General features: G+C 37.5%; 1 protein-coding gene across 1 annotated transcript; it reads right to left on the reverse strand.

Moving 5' to 3' along the window:
• Nucleotides 1-352: 352 nt before the first annotated feature.
• On the reverse strand, nucleotides 353-24,222 carry LOC137395660 (protein MAK16 homolog B-like). Its single transcript, XM_068082246.1, has 10 exons — nucleotides 24,111-24,222; nucleotides 18,048-18,094; nucleotides 16,735-16,844; nucleotides 15,936-16,068; nucleotides 13,326-13,409; nucleotides 4,469-4,523; nucleotides 3,532-3,606; nucleotides 3,119-3,244; nucleotides 1,832-1,897; nucleotides 353-691 (listed from the first exon to the last, which is right to left on the reverse strand). The coding sequence occupies exons 1-10, from the start codon at nucleotides 24,123-24,125 to the stop codon at nucleotides 539-541; spliced, it is 864 nt and encodes a 287-aa protein (XP_067938347.1). The 5' UTR covers nucleotides 24,126-24,222; the 3' UTR covers nucleotides 353-538.
• Between the last annotated feature and the right edge of the window lie 56 nt (nucleotides 24,223-24,278).

A 24,278-nucleotide genomic window follows, 5' to 3' on the forward strand; every position in this document is an offset into this window, starting at 1 on the left:
TGCTATTAAAGCTGTAGTCAAGATGAAACTTCTATGTTTGAATTGTAAGCCTCAATCGAGGTATCAAAAATTTGTTTCCTTTCGATCACAAGCTTCTGAAAATTATTTAAGTAGACTGTATCGCAATACGCATGCATCGCATATGTTACTGTGATGCAGAGGGCAGTATTTAGCAATTTGGTCTTTCCATCTGGTTGCAGTGGGTGCTCACAACATGGGGATCAGCAGCATTAGCCTATTTGTACATAAGATCCAGAAATAAAAGCAAGGCGGCAGCAGCAGCAGCAGCAGCTACATCATCTTCTGCGAAATGATTGAACACTACATCACACTGTATCACACTGTTGTTCCATTGCTGTGTCAAGACTATATTAATACAACATGACTAATATTGCTAGATAAGTACAGTTTGATTTATATTGGAGTGTTTATTTTGAATATAAATCATATTAAATATACAGTTGTCCCACACAAAAGACTTCTCTCCCATTTGATGCTCATTCTCCTTTATTACTACTATTACTAGTACAGCACATCTTCAACTAGTCAGAGGTTGTTTAGCGCTCGCTGCTTCTGTCTCGATCTCATATTCGATGCTTACTTTGGGTCGGTTTCTCTTCTGTTTACTTGTGCTTTCTACTGGCTGTTGCTCAGCATCAGACTCATCCGAAGGCATGTTCATATCCATATCCTGCTAATAAATAATCCATCATAAATGTAACGGTGCCTTGAATCAACACAAACCAGTTTTAATGAAAATGACAAATAACATTTATACATTATGTATTCTAGCAGAGCAGTTTTGGTAAAACTGCAAATGCTTCATAAATGTATATAAGATATCTAAAAACCTATATCTTCTTCAAAATTTAGGAGAATCTATTAAATTTATACGAATGGGTGTGAAACTGAACGGTCATTTCCCTCTCTAAAATGAATTCAGTAACCCGATAAAAATAATAGAAGTTTTTTAACATACAGTGCAAGTGACAAATAATTATTGAAAGCTTTGTTTATAACAGTTGTGCTAGCATATGTTTAGTAATTGCCTTGCACATACATGGGCAAATATAACAGTCATGATTTACAGACGCAGCACAATCTAAAAACAGCTTTCCCAAGTGTTAACCCAAATTGCCAATTGGAATGGTTTTATTGTCATCAAAATAGTTTAATAAAAACTAACGTTTCAAATAGTCTAACCACTTTTTGAACATGTCAGCCAGATTTCAGACATTCAGCGTTCGAATCAAATATTTCAGATTTGCCTCCAATGCCAAACAAACAATTCGGAAAGTGAATGCCTCAAGACTGCTTTCAATCCTGAACAAAAGTTTAGAACTTGAGCACCCCGAACACCAATAAAAAACTCAATGACACAATCAGTCATCAGCTAACACTCGGTATCTGTAGTATCCAACCAATATATCCATGTGTTTGTTGCGGTGTATGAAATATGTGTTTTGCATAGTGATTGTCTTTTTCCATCATTTATTTGAGTAAAACACACAAGCTATTTTTACGCTTTCATTTTATATGACAATCGGTAAAATGAGGTTGGAGTATGAAACTGCTATATTCCCCAGACTTCTCTATTGATAGTCTACAAAAAGTTCACTATACTCCGTACATTATCTGCTCTCTCAATATATAGGAGAGCCGATAATGTAAGAAGTACTTTAATGTAAGTGTTTGAACAGTCACATAGTTTTCAAATCTTAAAACTAAAGTTAATAACATACTCATAGTAAAAAAATGGTTTCGGAATTCGAATAATTCCCTTTTTAAAACCATAGTTTGGCTGCATGCAATAAGTAGGAAGGATACGGACCTCAAGATCTGATAACTCCTCTTCAATTTCATCCTCCATCACATATTCAACATCACTTTCCTCAAGCTAAAATTCAAAGACGATCATTTTAGACGTAAGATGATAGATTAACACGCTACCAAAAGCCCATCAGATGATGGATGAAAATTAATAGTCTATGATAAATCATATTTATTATTTCAAGGGAAGAGCTAACAAAGCCATGTATATACTCTCTACAAGTTATTTTTTCATTGGATTTTACAATCAAGGTTTACTCCAGTATGAAAGTCCATAAATGATAACATTCAGAATTATCCTTGATTTAGGATAGGTTTTTTTAAATAATAACTTGACATTTCTAAATATGCCTTTTTTGCTTGCAGTGGTTTTAGATCGTCCCGTAGTGTTATCTTAGCTCTTTCATATTTCATATTATTGAATATCCAATATGTTTTTAAATGTCATTAAACCTTGACATCATTAAGGAAAGCTTTTTAACACAGCCATTTTACAGTTGTTTAGACATGCATGAGTTATACCATTATTTCACTAGACTAGAGTATCATTGTCAAACAAGAGCAACGCAGTACTGAATGAACAATGGTAATTTTACTCATCCTCCTGACTATAATAAATATTATTAATATGCAATCCTTTTAACAAAACCTTATTTAAAATGTGTTTAAAACATTCGTGCTGTATAAAGCGTGAACCTGGCTTGGAAACATTCAACAGCAAAGAATAGAGAAGGTTAGAGATGTTGAATAAGACCGCTAGAGAACAGTTCTAATGACATTGACAGACTACAGCTATGACAATGAGTGACAAACGTAGGTACAGCGCACTTATTATTGCAATATCTATATATATATATATATATATATATCTGTTTACATATTTATCTATGTGACTTAATTAAGCTGTAAAGACTTAGTTTTTGGGTGACCAAGGTGATACAAACACTTGATCTGAACTAGCAGTTTATTACTCATTATTCATGAAAAAAATTAGATTTGAAACGATTTTATTTACATGTATGTTGAGAGATTGTATCCTTAACTTTCAAAATAAATAAATATGGAAACTTCTACACAAAGATGAAAACTAGCAAGTTTTTAACTTTGCTGTCTACTGACTTGAAATTACTACTTGGTAAACAATGATGAAGGGTATTACACCAGTTGTTCAAATTTTTTACGATTTTAAGTTTTAGCGGAGTAAAAATGCGATTTGTCAAATATTATACCAAGACTGAGCAAAGTGAAGACATAGAATGTTGACTAGCTCAAAGGAAGGTCTTCCTACCTCCTCTTCCGTCTCACTCTCTCCATTCTCATCAGCTTCAAGCCCTTCCTCTTCCTCAGATTCCACTTCTTCTCTCTCTAGCGCTTTGTCAAATGCCATCTGTGGAAAGTTGTATATGTCGCCATACTACAACAGAAAGTACAGCAGTATAATGACCGCCCATCTATTAATACCTTTCAGCATGTTGAGATGCTTGAGTATCTCTTGCAGGTCCTTATGCAACAGGTTGTCACAAAATAAATCCATGGCTCGAACATATGATGAAGACATAAAACACAGGTTTTTTTATTCAGTTGTAATCATCGTAATAAAGTATATACTATCGCTTTCATGTAAACCTAAAACACACAAATCTTTGCGAAGCTCCAAGAATATTATAGAAATGTACTTTTATTGTAAGAGGTTCCACTTACTGTGCCCTTTTTTAATCGCTCCAGCAACTCTCCTTCGATAGCGTTGTCCAAACGGGCTGCAATCAGCGCTTTAGCCTAAATCATATCATCGGTAAATTAATCAACAAAGACATAGCAGCAAACGCAAGGATTCATATTTGTAGGAATATTAGCCTTAGCTACATGCCTCGCTAGTTGACATTTTTACCAAGACCAAGTAGTAACCAAAATTCCAATCAACTGTGCTTCCCTACTTGACGGATTACACCAACCCTCCCCCTCTGTAAAGCGTACGATGTCAAGTATTAGCTAGTTATTTTGAAATAATCTATAGATTGAAAACTCCATCCAGTATGTAGTTGTAATAAAACTAACCTTAAAATTGAGTTACAGTGATATAAAATGTTGCTTAATCTAATAGACATCCTTAAAATGGTGGTATGAAAAATAACATGTATTCAACCAGAGGAGAAGGTAGAGACTTTATTTAAAAGGGCAATGACCTTCTTCAGAAAATCTAATTTGCAAAATGGTTTATTTAGGTGATGTCAATTTATAAAAAACGAAATTGATTTATCCATATAGTTTAATTAATCAACAATTGCCGAACAATTTAAAATACCAATTATATCAGTCTTACAGCCATAATTTTCACCACAGCCATCAGTTAATGTGTTATTGCTGCTGTAAATATATTGCTGCCGCAACATGAATTTACCCGACTTGGCTTAAAATATGCTTGTAAGAATATACAGAACAGTTGTCAAGTCTCAGCAGATGCTTAGAGACAGTCAGACACCAGAGATTACCAGGTACTTCGGAGTTTTAACCTTGAATTTTAACCTAAACTATTCAGACTATAACAAAGAGCTCATCATTGTCAGTATTCAACTACTAAAAAAATATTCCATTTGATAATCTGTTTGTACAGCCACCAATAACAATGTTAATATTCTACCTCTCGTCTTGTTTCCCGCCGTTCAACTTTCGTTCCTAGAGGAACAAGTTTCTTTCTAAAACACACATAGTAGAGCAGGAACATGAACTTATCTTTCAGCCTTTTCCTTTGGAGGGTGGGCTACTCAAACTAAGATGTTTTATAGTCAGAAAATTATGCTGAATTCAATTATAATGTTTCTACACCTATGTGTTTGCACATTTCTGAGCTAGAGAGCATTTTCGAAATGGGAGGGGGCAACTCCAAGTTTGCTTGGAAAACCTTACATATCAGACAAAGAAAACTATTTTATAATCTCAAAAATTGATAAATGCTTTTATTTGAGATTAAGTGAGTCAATTCCCAGCATTCCTTAACCCATGCCAAGGATGCAGCAAGACCGCTTGTTTCACTGTCTTGATTAGTCTGTGAATGAAACCCTAGTCAGAGTGACTAAACTTCAATATGAGACAGCCAAACAGTATTCAAACAGATGGTTGATATTGGAAGAAGAGAGCATTCAATGTGAAATTGCTCAAAAAGTGCTAATCATTGAGAACTTCGATGAGAGTTCAGACTTCTTGTCATTATGCGTGTTATAAAAAGTATTGTAACAAACTCGTTATGGAAAGAGCTGAGAAAAGACATGAGAAGAGACAGAAAGAATGTGATACAGCAGAAGAGGTGAGATCAGATATTTATAGCTTTACAAATTCATGATGATTACTCCATGATGATGGTACTTTGGTGGGAGAAAAAGAAAACATTTTCATTTTTGTCTGCACATTTTGTGAGCAGCAAAATTAACTCTTTGCAGTTTACATGACTTGTTGTAGCCTACAATTTGGACATAAATTTACAGATAAATTACATGTATGATCCTTCCTTGGTTTTTTGCATATGACCACACAAACTACGCTAGATATGGCATGCTGTACTATGCAAAGATGACTAATCTGAAAGTATGGCATAGCAAGGTGTATGAGGCTCTTATGAAGAAGGGGTATTTTACTTATCAATCACGACATCACGGTCCATTCAGCTCTATCGCTTGTGATCAATCTATTGAGCAAACAGTTAAAAGAGACTCAAAGTCTCACGGTAGAATCATAGGGTTTAACAGGAATCATCGGCCTCTCAATGCTGGACTCTATTTCACCCAGAACGAACAGCTGTGCATACAGACATGAAGAAGATGCTAGTGCTTGATGATTCGGATGCCGCAAGTTATGAGATGCGTGAAAAGGCATGGAAGGCTGATGAGGAAATGAGGGAAGTCATGAAAGACTCATAACAGCAAGAATAAATCCGTTTGCGTTTCAAACCAGTGGTTCATTATCAGTGGTGCAAAAGCCTCCATTGAAGTGAAGCAGGATCTTGAAATGGCAAATGTGATAGGAGAGAAACAGCTTTCAGAATTTGTCCAGAGGAGGTTAAGCACTCAAGAGATTGATTTCAATGCATCCATCAAGTCAAACAAGCTCAAAACCTTCCACACATTACCATCAGCTAAGAAAAAATCAAAAGAAAAAGTCCTAGCGTGTTCGCACAGACTGTTTGAAAATTTGTTAGTGATCAGCCAACAGCGTAACTTGGATTTAAGAAAAGTGTTATCATTCTCTCTTGGCAACATCAGCTGGTCCCTGGCTAACTCTGATGGCTCTATATTGAAGACTGCTAAGTCGGCTCTGATGGCTGCTGTTGAGGAAGATGCTGATGATCAACCATCAATCTATGTTAACCAGGATCAGCTACCAGTCTTTGACGCTGTTGTGGTTGATGCTATGGCCGAAATTCAGACCCTTAAAGCTCCTCCAACTTTTGGCATGGTTGCAAGTCAGCTTTTGCAACGGATAGTTAGTATTGCAAACGTATATCACACATGTCGTGTGGATGTTGTTTGTGACACATACCCTGATATCAGCATTAAAGGAGGTGAGAGAAGTCATAGAAGTGTGGAAGGAAGGCAGAAGGTTGCTGTGTTTAGTCCGAACTTCTGAATTTTCAGCAGATGGCTCAAACAAGCCTGCTTTAGTGAAATTTTTAAAGGATACATGGAGGAAGTCAACTGTGAAGCAGAAACTAGATCTTGTAACAGCTTTTTCTCAAGAATGCCACATGATCAGTTATGACCTTGATGGATCAATCACTGTATACCAAATAGATAGTTTGACACCAGACCAGAGGAAGCAAATACGCGCATGTTATCACATATCGCAAAGATAATGGAAGACAAACCCAGCTCAAAAGTTCTAGTCAACTGCCAGGACACAGATGTTTTCCTAAGCTGTCTATCTCTAGTGAATGAGCTGCCATCACAAAAACTCATTTACTGCTGTGGTAAGAAGCAGTTGAGATATGTAAACAGGCTGTCTGTCTACTGTCCTCACATCCGAACGATGCAAAGCACTGCTCGGGCTCCATGCTCTAAGTGGATATGACAGTGTAAGCGCATTCTATTCCAACGGGAAGATAACTTTCTTCAAGCTGCTAAAGAACAATCTTGAATTCTGTAACACACTGAAATCATTGGAAACAGATTTTGAAGTTGATGGTGCAATAAGATAATCTATTGAGACATTCATATGCAGATTATATAGTGAAGAGACAAATTCCATCAATGAAGCAAGGTATAAGATCTTCTGCTCATCGTCTCGCACATCACAACCAAACCTACCACCCACACTAGATGAGTTAAATCTCCATATATCTAAGGCTGCCTATCAGGCCGCGATATGGAGAAGAGCCAAGCAAATCATCATCAATGTCCCATCCCCCAGCAACATGGTTGGTTTATGGAAGATGGAGAGCTTAAAGCTAGATGGATAACACAACAACCAGCACTTCCTGATGTGCTCGTGGACAAGTTTTGTCGATGCAAAACTGGGTGCCAGTCTCGTTGCTGTCAGTGCAACAATACAGATCTCAAGTGCACGGACATGTGCAGAAGCAGCTGCTGTAGCAATAGAAATAAAGAGGATGGAGATGAAAGTAGTAATGCAGAAGACTCAGATGACTGTTAATTAGAAGGTTAGTATTTGAGTGGTATTGTAACCAAAGGTGCACTTCATGTTTGATTAGAATTCATGTATGTGTCACACCGTATAAAAGACTGACTAATTGCGATTTCACTTGCATAATAAAGTAAACGGTTCAACAGAATAAGCATTAATGATGAATATATGTATACTAAAATGTTATATATACATGGTCTGAGTCTTTAAAAATACTTTTCATGTTGTTTTGCAGATCTGTAATGATATATGAGTTGCGGAATAACAAGGACAAACTGTAAAGCTGCCACAATGTCAACCAAACTGAGAACACATAATATTATATAATACAATTCTAACATTATAATATTTGAAGAATAAATATTTTAATGTTATTAGAATTGATTCCAACTTAGGTTATTGCTAATTATTTAGTATTTATATACCATTTTCATTATTACATTGTTGGTAGAAGCACATGAAACATTACAGATATTTATTTAATTAAAATAATATATTAATTAAATTGCTCAAAAATGAACAATCTGAGAGGTGTAGAAACCAGATATTTGAAATCAGCTCAAAATTCTGATCTAGATGCCACTCTTATCACATAGCCCACCTCCAAAAGGAATAAATCACTTTTTTTGACAGCTTTTTGATGCCCTCCTGCTCTACTAACAGGAGACTGGTTGAGTACAAGCAAAGAGTGGAAATAATATGAACATTCTAGGAATATTGGTAACCCTCCGAGCTCTCAATGTTGGAATGTTAAACTTTAAAGCCTTAAAAGACGCAAAGGCTTTTCCTGTTACTGATTTCAATTGATATTGCTAAAGGACACAACTTTAACAACCTGATTAAACAGAACTCCGTGTCTCTAAATACTGCCAAGTCACAAACCATCAATTTTACTCTCAGAAAAACCGTATGCAGCCCTTTTATCACCATAAACAAGGTGAACATAATATAAACTGACAGTGTCAAACTTCTGGGCATACAAATTGACAATTATTTACACTTCTCAAGCCATGTTGACTTTATTATTTCAAAAACTAGACCAGAGATGGCCAAATGATTTTGGCCATGATCCTTTAAGAGCCAAATCTGACAAATTAAAGATCCACAAAGAGCTGAAGATGTGCATTTTTCTTTTTCACCATATATATATATATATATAAATATAAATGCAATTATTTGTGTACATCTTAAAACAAGGCGTCAAATGAAATTTAAATTTTTTTTTATTAATATACATCATTTGACTAAAAATCAGTAAATGAATGTGCTGTAATAAATATGTCTGATATCAGTAAAAAAATTGATGATCAGAGAAGATGAGTACAGTCAAACTCGGATAACTTGCCCTCGGATAACTCTAACACATGGTTAACTCGAACGGATTTGTTTGGTCCGTTCCCATGCAATGATAAATTGCTTTAGATAACTTGACCACAATTTGGTTAACTCGAACAGTTTTTTGCCCAACGGCTACCGCGACGGTTGTTATCGCTTTAGAATATCACTTTATTCCAAGCCATAGAGATGAACCTCAACTTTTAGTAGTTCTTAGACGTCGTTATTACCATCTTCGGTGACATTTTTTGTTAACGACTCTTCTAAAGGTTTGCAAATAATCAAATTTTACCAAACATCCACTTAGCGATGGCCCTCCGAAAGCAAGGGAAAATGAGCTAACCTTCGAACAACCTTAAAGAAAAATCAGCAAACTTGATCTTGGTTAAAACGCTCAAAAGAAAACGATGTCTTTTCTTCTGAGCATTTCAACAGCGATCAAGTTTTGCCAATTTTAATCAGAAAACGCCCTGGCAATCACATCGCCTAAAATTACAAACCAATCTCCAAGTGCAAGTGATAGAAAAGTCTCTATAGTTTCTGATGAAATTTTTTTCAACTTAACAGTAGAAGCCTTTTAATTTGCAACAAGCCATTTATGCATTTGATTTATATATACAGTCAAACATGGATAACTCGTCCACGGATAGCTCGAAAAAATGGTTAATTCGAACATTTCCTTTGGTCCGTTCCCACGTAATGATAAATTGCTATAGATAACTCGAATTCAACACTGTTAATTCGAACTGTTTTTTTGCCCAACAGCTACCGAAACGGTTGTTTTCGCTTTAGAAAATCACTTTATTCAAAGCCATAGAGGTAAACTTCATCTTTTCGTAATTCATAAGCGTCGTTATTACCACCATCGGCAAAATATTTTGTCAACGACTTTTCTAAAAGTTTGGTGAAATTTGATTTATACAGCGATACGATGAATAGCACGGGCTAACCGGGTCACGCGCGCAAGAATTTTCGCCACGCACATACAAAACAAAAATCGCATGTTGTTTTGTATGTGCGTGGCGAAAATCCTTGAGTGCGTGACTCGGCTAGCCCGTGATGAATAGTTTTCCGACGTTGATTCCGTGTTGAATCAACGTCGGAATGTTGAATGTTTAAAACGTCTTAAAAAATGTTGTAATTAAACGTATACGTTGTCTGAGCTACAAAAAACTATTCATCGTTTGACCTAAACACAGAATACGTGTGTACATTCAATAAGTATCTATTAAAAAAGCGTGAGTGATATAGAATGTACCGTAAAACCTCGTAAAACTTCTAATTGAACTGCCTCGGAATGTTGCTCTTAACGAATCCCAGGTAAAGTAAAGTAATCTGCATAAACTTCAAGAAAAAACGGCAAAATTGATCGTGGGTAAAACCCCAAAAGAAAAAAATGTCTTTTCTTTTGAGCATTTCAACAACGATCAAGTTTTGCCAATGTCAATCTGAAAAACGTCCTGGCAATAACATCACCTCAAACAACAAACCAATCTCAAGTGATAGAAAAATCTCTATACTTTTTCATGAAAACGTTTTAAACTTTACATTAGAAGCATTTAATTTGAAACAAGCCATTTGTGCTTTTGATTTATATTATAGTTTGTATATGTAAATGTATCTACTAATAAATATGTAATATATGGACTTGTGACAGTGCTCTGATAACTTGAATGCTCTGATAATTCGAACACTTTTGCTCGGTCCCTTGAAGTTCGAGTTATCCATGTTTGACTGTAGTTTGTATATGTACATTCATCTACTAATAAATACATGGACTTGTGACAGTGCTCTGATAACTTATACAGTCTGATAACTCGAACACTTTCGTTCGGTCCCGTGAAGTTTGAGTTATCCGAGTTTGCCTGTATTTGTGAGACGCGTTATGCGATTGTTTTTCACAAACTTCTTTGCTGAAAACAATGAATTTACAAAAATTCTAAGTTTACATAAATATTTTTTTCAAATCGAATTAAAAAAATACTTCAAAAAGTTTTTTGGCAGCCATCTTGAAAGATCCACAAAAAAAACCACAAAGATCCGGATTTACATCTGCCATTTGGCCATAGTTAAACTAGACCATCAACTCATACTCTAACTCAGCTAAAAAAAAGGTGTAAAACAAAAAGGCCTATCAGTCTTTTGCCATAATTGTATATTGTCTATTTTGTCTTACGCTGCTCCAAGCTGATATCCCTTTGTATCAAAAACTGATAAATAAAAATTAGAACGATTTCAAAAATTATGCTTCAGGGTTTTGCTACCTGATATGTACAGTTATGACCAGCGTTTAATTGCCCTTAATGCTGAGGTTTTGCTACCTGATATGTACAGTTATGACCAGCGTTTAATTGCCCTTAATGCTGAGGTTTTGCTACCTGATATGTACAGTTATGACCAGCGTTTAATTGCCCTTAATGCTGAGGAGCTGAATGTCTTTTTAAATATTTGATGTTAAAGTACTCTAATCTTATCTCCAATCTGCCTGACTATCCACTACATTGCTACCTCCCCAAAAAAGCCACAACACCTTATACTAGACACGGACATCTTGCCAATTTACATTGCAGAACAGTGTTATGCAAAAAAGCTTTCTCTTTCAGTACACCTAATTCACTTCAGTTTACTATTTTTTGCTTTTTGTCTCACGGTCTTATTTGCTCTAAATAGCATTGACCGGTGTCAATACAGTTTATATCTATCTATATTTATTCTATTATTAACGTAAACCTTTTACGTAAATTCCATTCAACGTAAAGAATTTACGTAAAGTTTTTGATTTGTATTCCGCAAGAAATGCATTATAATGTAGAGCCGATGGAAGGTTATCGATACAAACCAATAATACCAGTTACTATACACTTATTAAAACAAAAAGTGAAGTTTTTTCCTTTTTGAAGGACTAAAGGAGTCTGTTTAGGAAGGTCATAGAACGGATTAGGCAATATACATGTATTTTATGGCTTATATAACATAAAATCTCTATAACATAAATGTACTCGGAATAAATTATTTTCGTTGTAGGAGCATCTACTGTATTGGCCCTTCTAAGTTTACCTTTTGTCCACTAGATCGCTGAATTGTTGATCACCCATTTCAATTGCTGACTATGCAAGACATCACATGAAAAAAAATATATAAGTGTTTTTATATTTTTAAAGTGCCTGCGATTTTAGATGTGCTGATTTTGTAATACCGTATACTGTACAAATAAGTTTAGTACAAACTATACAAACATTTGACTACTAATAAAACTTAGCTGAGTTTCAAGCTGTTACAAAAATGATATAGTGTTGCTCATATTCCTTACCAGTGCGCTTTTAAAGGATTTAGCTAAATGATAACCCATAATTAGTGATAAGATTTCATGTAGAATATTAGGCTATTTAAATAAGTTCTTTAAAAGCTAAGTGAGAGTTTTTGTATGCCAACTAATAAAAAAATTATTCTGTCAAAACAAAATGATGTTGTCTGTCACTAATAACTGCTCAGTTTGCAATATTCAGAGTATGTAATATGAAAAGACAACTACCTACTCTTAGCTTTTGTCCCTTAGACTAGACAAGAAAAGTAACAAGCCAATGGCCTTTTTGTAAAGTCTTGCGTCACCAATAAGTTAACTGTATATAAGTTATTGTCGCCAATAATTTAACTGTATATAAGTTATTGTTGCCAATAATTTAACTGTATATAAGTTATTGTCACCAATAATTTAACTGTATATAAGTTATTGTCGCCAATAATTTAACTGTATATAAGTTATTGTCACCAATAATTTAACTGTATATAAGTGTTTGTCACCAATAATTTAACTGTATATAAGTTATTGTCACCAATAATTTAACTGTATATAAGTGTTTGTCACCAATAATTTAACTGTATATAAGTTATTGTCACCAATAATTTAACTGTATATAAGTGTTTGTCACCAATAATTTAACTGTATATAAGTTATTGTCACCAATAATTTAACTGTATATAAGTTATTGTCACCAATAATTTAATTGTATATAAGTTATTGTCACCAATAATTTAACTGTATATAAGTGTTTGTCACCAATAATTTAACTGTATATAAGTTATTGTCACCAATAATTTAACTGTATATAAGTTATTGTCGCCAATAATTTAACTGTATATAAGTTATTGTCACCAATAATTTAACTGTATATAAGTGTTTGTCACCAGTAATGAACAGTGTGTGCAATGTATGTTGAAGTCATTATGGTAAAATAGGCAAAATATTTGGGCTTACCAGTAAAAAAATGTTTGGCAACAGCATTGAAAGCTTCAACTAAATGCATAATTTATTGTTTGATTGTATATTTCTGCTAGGGATGTTACAGCCACAACTTTACCAACATCAAAGTTCTAGGTTTATTTTTCAAGGGGAAAAAGCGAGTGGCTTCAAACCTTGCCCTATTTATTGGACCACACTATTTACTCCGCCTCTGTCTTCGACAGTTAACCTGTCACACTGTCAAGGTCAATGTCTGTAACGCTAAGCGTGTGAGAGCTTAAAGACTTACTGTCTTTTGAGGACGAGCTTTCTCATTCTCACCAAGTATTGGCTGATACGTAGGAGGCGTTGTTTACTCTTGTGGATAATGTACCTGCAAATAGAGGCTAGCAGAATAGCAGGGTCTTTCACCTCAATTCTCCAGTGAATTAGCTAGGAAGTAGGGAGCTATATGGCATGTACATACTACAGCCAGTCTATGTACATGCTACTTATAGACTGGCTGTCCGTTACAGGCCACTTACGAATCTCACATGATGAAAGCAGCTACTTGAAAACTCGTAGCTAAAGGTAGCTAAAGATAGTTGAAGTGGTTCACCTCAAACTGAATGCTCTGGAACAAACGCGATCAATAGATGAGATTATATGCGGCTGCTGCAAGAGTTTTAGCAACTTCACGCATTAATAACGCGCTCAGACTTGTAGGCAAATATAGACCTGCCTGACGCTGCCCTTCGTGTGATGAACTATTGAAATACTAATGACTAGATGTTTACATTGCTGACTCTGTAGTACCTCATCCCATACATACAGAGAAATTAGGCTGTTGTTATACTTTGAGAGCTTGTATTTGTATGGGCCATTTTGGTAGCATATAAAAAAATTTGATAAACAACACGAAATTTAAAGGTTGACTTGCAACAAAATTCACATTACAGTTATTTGATATCAAAAGATTAACCATGTCTTACTCTGTTGTGTTGTAGGTGCAAAATATGTGGGAATGTGATTACAAGCTCTTAAAAGCTAAAAAACGAACAGTTAATCGCAGCCCCACGAGACCACCGTAATTTGGATTTTCTTTCCAAAACGGCTCAAATGTGATGTAGCTGTGGGAGATGGTTTCTGTTTACACTTTCATGCAACCTTATTTGTCGAAATATTTTCACAAATATACTTCACGCATTCAATATAACCATGTCTATTGTTCTTACGCGTCTGTTTTATCGCTATTGTAATGATGTCACTTTTAGCACTGATATCTTATAACTTGCCGTAAAAATTCATTTAATTTTTTAACTTTACTTCGAAGGAGTACATATCATTGTTTGATAATCATGATGAGCCTGTTGGTCACCTGTGGTAATCGAAAAGTGCTGCAAAAATTATTTGCGAAGTATTGGGTCACATGATCAGATTATGACTTGATGATTAGATCAAGCCAAAATGGCAAAGTAGCGAGCATCTATATGTGATATGGGGTCTTCGGTAAAACCCGAAGTGTTTGTCATAAACTAGTGTTACGATAAGTTTCATATTGAGCTTTTTATTGGCCTTTCAATTCACGTGAGAACATCACGCGACAAAACAATAACCAAACTGTAATGACTATGTCAGATAAATAAACAGATTCCAATCTACGGCGGCTTTTTGTTTTTGAGCTTTTAAGAGCTTGTAATCGCATTTCCACATATTTGGCACCTCCAACACAACAGAGTAAGACATGGTGAATCTTTTGATACCAAATAACTGTAATGTGAATTTTGTTGCAAGTCAACCTTTAACTATTATTAAACTATGCTGATTTTGGAGCTATTGTACAATGCTGACTTTGGGGCTATTGCACGATGCCGACTTTGGGGCTATTGCACAATGCTGACTTTGGAGCTATTGCACAATGCTGACTTTGGGGCTATTGCACAATGCTGACTTTGGAGCTATTGCACAATGCTGACTTTGGAGCTATTGCACAATGCTGACTTTGGAGCTATTGCACAATGAATACAGTATTGGTCTTACTAAAGCCCGGTTCCCATATACGCCGCAAAGCACCGGCGACAGCACCACAGGCTATTGCGGTAAAATGGGAACCTACACGCCGCTGATCGCAGTGCACCGCCGGTGGATGCCGGCGGTCAACGCAAGAGTTTGCGCATGTTCAAATTTCACAAACGGCCGCAGGCAAAACATTCCCGAAATGCACTATAAGGGTAAAGGTCACCATTATAGGAACGGCATGGCGACCGAAAATTTTATTTGATTACGCAATTATGTTTTCGATATTATTAACGATGTGGCTTTTATGTGAACATTAAACTGCGCCGAGCACCTCAAGAGTTTTGCTGCGCGATATTACCGCCGGTGCTTTGCTACGTATATGGGAACCAGGCTTTAGAGATGATGACGGGCAACAGAGTCAAACACCTCAACAGAGAGTGCCTGGAGAATTAGATGGGTTGACAGCACACACATAATTATAGTAGTGATAAACTTATTGTGACAATTACTATATTATTTTACAACAATTTTTTAAAGCCTTGGATAACAAAAATTCACATGGCCCAAAGCATTTAACTTTAGTTAATCGGGTAGATAGTTTGTTATATAACTACAAGAAGAACACCTTGGTGTTTATCATTAACCAGCAGTGCAACTCACTTTGGCTCAAACCTGCTGGGCAATTATAATTTGCTTCACGAGGAAATAACCTTTGATTAAGGTAAGTAAGGTAAAACAGACAGACTTTGCCGCTGTAATACCTCTTTTGACTAACGGAGCATAGCTGTCCTCAAGTCACCAAAACATAAAAATCGCTGCAGCCTCCCCCACACACAAAGAGTTCACTCAGAGAAATGGTGATTCTATAAGCATTGATACTTCTAAAGCAAATATCACTCACTTGGGCCAATATATAAGATGCTCGTCTATCTGCTTCATCGCTTTCTCTAAATTCTTAGACAGCTTCACCTTCTCCCATAATCTGTTTGGGAAGGCAGCTCTTTCGACGGTTTTCATATAGAGATAGGAAACACCTACACAGAATCACAGGTCAACTTGTGGTACTTGTTGCAACAATAATATGGTAGTTTACAGGCACTTTATGATAGCATTCAGCAGAGCTGTGTTTAAACTGGAATAGGCGATTTGAATGCTTATTACTTCTTACTACATGTACTTCATTTTATTTTACCTGTATGCAGTAAAATACAACATTATTGTTCAATCAACTGATGAAGAGAAAATAAAACCTACAGCATTCTACCCTATCTTGTTGAACATCTGCTTTGGTTCTTAGATGTTTCTAAACCTAATATTTTGTCAAATATTTTTAAATCCTTATGGAGTGATTAAGGATTTGAATTATGCCCGTCAGGCGAGCGATTTAATTCGTTACGTACCATCCGATACGAACAGGTGATTTGGTTTTAATCAAGTCGTCTGTAGCCGATTTGATTTTTTTGAAATAAATACAGTGATTTGGACCCAGCTCTGGCATTCGGGCCATAGAGTGATAATTCCAAGGAATAGATAACGTGCATCAACAACTGACAAACTTTACACAAGCCAGAAAAAATAATACATACAATTTCTGTGATGCAAATAATTTTTGAGTGTCTTCAATGAAGAGACAAATCAAGGCAATCAACACTTCCAGATACCCGAAACTTATAATAAAATGGTGTCCTAATCATACAGACCTTTCACCTCCCTGACTGTAGCATACTGACTGTTGGCTAGAGGACAGGCTGCCCTGTTACAGAGACCTGACAGGTTGTACTCATTCCTGCAGAACTTCTGTGTTTCAGTTCTGAGTGAAAAAAAAGAAGCAAGCGCTTTATATGCATACAAACAATACCAGTGGTAGAAAACACTGGCCTAATTCAGAGTAATAAATTGTTTTTTATCAGCCAGCAAGCATTACAAATACCTAGGTTTAACGCCCTGCTATGAGTGCCACTGCAGTCCAAAAATTGATATGGTCTATTGATGAACTTTCCGAATAGGAGTCATGACTTCCTTCCTATATCTATGCAGTAATATACCATTCTTAAGCCTGGTTCCCATATACGTCGCAAAGCACCGGCAACACACCGCAGGCTATTAGCGATGAAATGGGAACGTATGCGCCGAGGACCGCCGGTGGTTGCCGGAGGCATCGCAATAGTTTAGCGCTGTTCAAATTTCGCAAACGGCCGCAGGCAAAACATTCCCGAAATGCACTGTACGGGTAAAGGTCACCATTATAGGAACGGCATGGCGAGCGAGCATTTTATTTGATTACGCAATTATGTTTACGATATTATTAACGATGTGGCTTTATGTGAACATATCCCGCCGAGCCTAGCCGCAAGCGTTTTGCTGCGCATGTTACCGTCGAAGTCTCGCAATCGATATGGGAACCAGGCTTTAGCTGTGCCTCCCGGCGTTGCGCGAGTATTAAAAATCAATTTATAAACAATGAGAAGTGATGAGATTTGCTCAACACTTGCTGGCAGGCAACTCTCCAGCAAGTGGCAGGCCATTGCCAAGTGGCCTGGCACATTGCCAATGGAAAATTCCACTAACCTAGTTAGTAAGCTTCAAATGCCAGTAGGCAATGACATTGCATCAGCATTGGTGCCCAGCTAAGCTATTCTAATAATAGCTATAGCCGGAGAGCAGACAGACATACGACGTATAGACATAGAACATACTTTGAGAAATATATATATAGATATGAAGCATGACAAAGATTGTGTAATATACAGTACAAACATACACGTAACAAGACAGAGCTGGTGTAACCTACAGTATAAATATACAACTAACGAGACAGAGCAGGTGTAACCTACAGTATAAATATACACCTAACAATACAGAGCTTGTGTAACCTACAGTATAAATCTACACCTAACAAGACAGGGCTTGTGTATCATACAATTTGAATATACACCTGACAAGACAGAGCCGGTGTAACCTACGGCAGTAAGAACTGGGTCAAGCTGTCACGAGCTGTTGAATGAAGACTTACTTGACTTTGAATGAGCAGAAGGACTTGTTGATGACTCCCCAGATAACCTACAATAACAAGAGTAAGGTTTGTAACGAAATATCTGCATAAGCAGACCGAACACCTCCCTTTGTTGATTTACTATGACTGTTTTAAATTCAGGTTATAAAGATGTAGCGATACTTAAACCATAACTGTCACGTAGAACTTTTATCGTATTTACTAGGTAAATCAGACACGCTGATTCCGATTTTGTACTCAAAATAAAGATTAGTCCACTAATTCTCAGAGTTATGAAGGCATTTTTACAGCGTTTTAATATCGGTAAAACAACACAATCGGCACAACAAGCTCCGCCCATAAATACGTGATGTAACCTAGCTTTTTAGGAACAGATGTTACGGAGGGATGTTTAGACCGATTTAGAATAATAGAGATGGGTGTTTTAATATCCATTAATATCTAAATTCAGCCTTAAAAATAATCTGTCTTTTCGGAAAGGTATATATAAACTATTTAAAATTGCTCGTAGCTTGTTACATGATGTTTAAATAGGCTGAACGCCAAGAAGAATGAGCTCAAAGAGTGCGGTTTTATTACAAGCTAGCGTTGTTATCTCTCTTTTTTAAATATGCAATGTTAAATAGCTTATCTACCTTTGAGAAAAGGCTGAGATTATTTTTAAGGCTGAATTTAGATATTAATGGATTTTAATACACCCATCTCTATTATTTTAAATCAGTCTAAACATTCCTATCTTCCGTTCCTGAAAAAGCTAGGTTTCGTCACATATTTGTGGGCAGACCTTGTAATGCCGATTTGTTGTTTTCGAAACGGATATTGAAACGCTTTAAAAAAGCCTAAATGACTTCGAAGGTTAGTAGACCAATCTTTATTTTGATTACAAAATCGGAATCAGCGTGGCTGATTTACCTAGCAAATACAATAAAACTTGTACGTGACAGTTATGGTTTAATGTGCATCAGAATATGGCAATATACATTAAAACCTTTATTTGAACACCACCTTTATTTAACCGGCACCTTTACTAGAATGCCACTATAGAAAAAGGGTTGAAAAATACAGCGCCACCTTTTAATTGAAGACTACCTACATTTGACCGCCACTTTGACATTCTTTGATCTTTACAAATCCATAATATAAAAAGATCAGTTGAAAAGTGACTACAAATTGTACTAATAATGACTCGGTTACATCAATAACAATTAATTCTTTTGTTGTTGCTGTAATGGTTACATGGTTTTAGTGACGATGTGCGTGAGAAAAATTGATCATCCCAATCATCAGAACTAAACTCTGATTCAAAGTCACCGAGGTTGTCCAATCCAATCCAATATCTTCAGATTCGTCCATAATGTAGTTCGCAATCTGACCTGAAGACTTTGAAGAGTTTTGATTAATGATGAAAATAGTCTTTAAGAACACTGTACGACGTAATAGCAGCCATTTGAAGTAGCGAAGTCTGTTTTGTAACTCCATAGCTTAACAGTTTTTTCTTTAAAACTTGGAGAGTAACACTATGGAAATAATTAATAACTATATCCGGCTAATACGTTTTAATCAAAGTAGTTCCTTGTTTAATTTGGTCTGATACTTCGACATACTTCAAAAAATTATTTAGCAAAAATTCCGATGCCGGCGGCATTAATTTCGCTTGACCCATAGAAGAGTGAAAAATATAGGCACATTAGCATTGTCTTGCCCATAAAAGGGTTGAATTTATGTTCCCAAAATTCTGATGAGCTATTTGGAAAATACAACCCCACCTTCTATTTGAACATCACTTCTAATAAAACACCATTATGGGAGAAGAGTTGAAAAATAGAGTGCCATGGTGTTCAAATAAAGGTTTTACGGTAAATGAATTGCGTACATTCTCATGTAAATATTTGCTCTAACATGAAACTTTCCAACATAAGACACACATTTTGAGACAAATTACAGGGCATGTATGGAATCTACTGTACTATAAAGATGGAATCAAAAAGTACCGTAAAACCTTTATTTGAACGCCATGACACTCTATTTTTCACCCATTCCCTAGGGTGGCGCTTTATTAAAGTTGACATACAAATAAAGGGTGGCGTTGTATTTTTCGAACACCTCATCAGAATACTGAGAAGATAAATTGAACCCTTTTATGTGAGAAATTAATGTCGTCTATATTTTGCACTCGCCTTTGGGCAGAGTGACATTAACCCTTCTGGGTACAAGAAATTTGCTAACTTACCTCTAACTTGTCGTAGATCTCTAAATAAATATGCATGTAGAAGATGATACTTGTCTATACCAGTTGATATCCAATGCTTGCGATTAACCTACGAAGATCTTATAGCCTGCATAGCAATTTGTTGGATCTTTCAAGTATTTTATTTAATTCTAAATTTGAAGAATTCTAAATTTCGTTTGGAAACATTTCATATTTTTCTGGCTGTTCAATACCTTCCACAGTCTCTTCTGACTGTTGTATAATCGAGTTGGTGGGCCGCGGGCTACACTAATGCCCGAGGTCATGGTAGTTACAGGTAGTTACGAGAGGTTACGGGAAGGTACGAGAGGTTACGGGAAGGTACGGGAAGTCAAGGTTAGTATAAAGGCGCCGGGAGATTGAGAGAGCTTTCTTCTTTGCTTCAACCACATGTGAGTACGCACGTTTATATAACATGGCGCAGTTGACGAAGCTCTGATTTTTTTTTTTTGTTATCATTAGCGATAATTTTTCTGGTTGCGGGGTAAGTTAAAACGGTTGAATAGACCCTTTCACGGGCGTGCAGGTGAGGTAACGTGAGGTAGGGTAGTGTTGTGAGGTGTTGGTGAGGTGTAATTATTTATTACATATTCGGAGGTGGGAGTTACACTAATTTTATACGAGAGGGGTAGAGTGAATTTGTGGCGAGGGAGATATTGTGTCGGGTAGAGATGGAGAGTGGGTTTCCGAAGCTGGTGTTTGGAGAGCACGGTGATGGGTCATGGGAGAGATTCATAGAGATGAATTTATGTATAGAGAGTGCTGTTGAGAGAAGAGGTTATGAAGGTGAAGGTGGCGATAGACGCCCTATTATGAGAGGTAGAAGTAGGTTAGTGCCACTATTGAGAGTTATTGGATACGTGTTGGTTCGGGTGAGATCAGGAGAAATAGGAAACATCTTTTTCCTCTTAATAACAATCTCTCCTGGGGCTCCTCTAACGATACTAACACCGGTAGTCAGGGTGCTAACCATAACATCCCTAATGATTTCTGTGGGTTGTTTGAGGATAGTGAGGAAGGTGAAACGCAGTACTGGGTAGACAACCAGCCTAGGCCTGGTGTAGGCGGGGAGAGAATAGGTGGTTTAAATGATGAATCGGAGGAACCACCCGGTGCCACGGTTGGAAGTGGCCTAGCCAGTGGGGATCCCGATGTGAGTAGTCGAGATACCCGAACCTCGCAGGGTACTAGAGAAGGGGCAATAGCCAAAAGCACAGTTACAAGGAGTGGTCGGGTCAGTAAACCCCGGCTAGATAAAGATAGTTTTTACTATTAACCGTTGTTAAAAGATGGTTGCCATGTTGCAGATTGTTGTAAAGAAATCTCATCAAAACTACAATCGCAAATGGAAAGCAGTTCAGGTGGCGAGGCTAGTGGTGGCGGACGACCGGAGAAGGATCGCAGTGAGGAGAGAGTGGGGGAGAGGAAGGACGGTAGTGAGGCTAAGAAGCCTGTGGTATATGGCAGTAGCGGTAAGATTTGGTGCATGATCTGTAGAGTTAAGCGAGATCACGTGGCGGTAAATTGCCCTGGTAATGCTTGCAGGAGGTGCGGGAGAAGTGGACACTGGCAGAAGGACTGCAAGGTACCCATCTGCCAGTGGTGTGGGGAGACCGGGCACGCTGTTAGTGGATGCCCCCGTCGAGGTACAGGTGGTCCAGTGAGCACGGAGACAGGGAAAAGGAAGGGCAGTGAGGAAATACCAGCGCCTCAGAGGAAGGTGAGGAGTTATGCTGAGGTGAGTGGCGGTGCTAGGCAAGTTGCTGCACCAGTACCCATTATGGGGAAGGTGAGCTCTTTTTTAGCAGACGTGACCAGTGATGGGATGATGGACATGGAAGGTTGCCGGAAGAGGATCGCTAGTATTGAGCGAGAGGAGGCAGAGGTACGTAGGAAGTTCGAGACAGAGTTGGTCAGACTGGCTGCCGAGCGCAGGGCAGCGGTCAGTGAGTTTGAGAATGCAGAGGCATTCAGGGCGGCCATTGAGCAGTTGGCCGAAGTTCAGAGGAGGATTGCGGGTAGTAGGCTTGCACCGAAGGAGGGTCAGGCCGAGGTGAATAGGTCTGGGCCTATACCAATTCCCAGCTCTGTGGCGCCACCCCCTGAGCAGCCGATTACGGCCCAGGGGGAGACTTCCCACAGGATGCCTGTTGGGCCCGTCTCCACTGGGGAGAGCGTGGTCATGACGGAAGGGGCGGAATCTGAGGTTGAGGAGTCGTTATCGGCCCAACTACCAGTTTCCGAGCCAGTTGAGAGTAGTGGTGGTAGTGGTGGAGGCAGTGTTGTTGGTGACAGAGGTCACGGTGGTGGTGACGGAGGTCACGGTGGTGGTGACGGAGGTCACGGTGGTGGTGACGGAGGTCACGGTGGGGGTGACGGAGGTCACGGTGGGGGTGACGGAGGTCACGGAGGTGGTGAAGGAGGTGGAGGAGATCAGGAGAGTAGTGCGGCCGAGTACGACAGCAGCCCCGGGCTGCTCGAGAGTGATGGTACGCAGGAGGTGTCGATGGAGGAAGACCTGGGTTAAAGTGTAAGGTAAACTTCACCAGCAAGGTGAGTCGGTGAATGAGTTCCAATGTATTCCTGGAAGGTTAGTGGCCCATACAAAAAAGAAAAAGGGCATGTTGTATAATCGAGTTGGTGGGCCGCGGGCTACACTAATGCCCGAGGTCATGGTAGTTACAGGTAGTTACGAGAGGTTACGGGAAGGTACGAGAGGTTACGGGAAGTCAAGGTTAGTATAAAAGCGCCGGGAGATTGAGAGAGCTTTCTTCTTTGCTTCAACCACATGTGAGTACGCACGTTTATATAACACTGACCTCAACTCCTCTCCTGCACAGCTAAGCTAGTCGTTATTAGCGGGCAAACAATTTTATAGCAGAGCAAAACATCGACGCGATGCCAATTTGAATTTTCAAAAATAAAGAAAAATCGCACGTGATCAAAACAGCCTCAAAATTTTAGCCTCAAAATACATAGTAGCACAAATACCATCGTAAAGGTTAAAACCTTTTTCACATACACCGAAGTATTAAGACCGCGTTAAACAAGGAACTACTATTAGCCTGATACAGTCACCAATTATTTCTGTGGTGTTTCATTCAAAGTTTTAAATAAAAAAAACCGTAAAGATTTGGAGTTGGAAAATGTACTCTGATACAAACAGAAACATCGAACGAATTAATTGTTATTGATAAAATTGAGTCATCATTAGTATGGTCTTGTGGACACTTTTCTACTGATCACTTGCTATTATGGGTTCATAAAGATCAACAATGTCAAATAGTGGCGGTCAAATAGAAGTGGCGATTAATTAAGGGTGGTGTTCAAATACAGGTTTTATGGTAGCTCAAATTATCAATTCTTGACAAAAACAATTACGCAATCTATCAGAATGGTTTATTAGCATTGCATGATATGAGTATTACGATACAATTGAGAGGGCTTAAAACATGGCCAGAGACCAGACAAAGTTTGTGTTTACACTGTAATTCAATTGATTTTTTTTTCTGAGTCAGCACAAGACTTTCTGGGTTAACCTTATGACACCAGGTTATTAACTGCAATTGTTATTTGACCCATTAAAATATTACTCCTATATTTTGAAAAAGCAAAACTGTCATATGATTAGCAAAAAGACACTAGAATAATGTGGCGTAACATTCTAATAACTCAGCGATTGAGTTCTTTGCATGCTTTATATAGCAAACCATTTTTGTTAATTTAATAGCAACTGAACATTCTTATTCTCTTGTTAGTCACATGCGTATTCATGATACAACGTAGTGGTCTGAAACTATTAAACTAAAACTTACGTCGTCTTGCTGCATTTTCAAATAATCTTGATCTTGTTACGGAGGTTGTCACAGCCGTTGTTTCACGTTTCGTCCATGCTTGGTGAACATTCTCCTCTTTTTACAAAATAGTATTTTACTCAGGAGAAACTTCTTAAGACGTCTTTGCAAAGTTCATGGAAACATCAC

This window comes from Watersipora subatra, chromosome 1, assembly GCF_963576615.1.
Source record: "Watersipora subatra chromosome 1, tzWatSuba1.1, whole genome shotgun sequence".
Lineage (NCBI taxonomy): Eukaryota > Metazoa > Bryozoa > Gymnolaemata > Cheilostomatida > Watersiporidae > Watersipora > Watersipora subatra.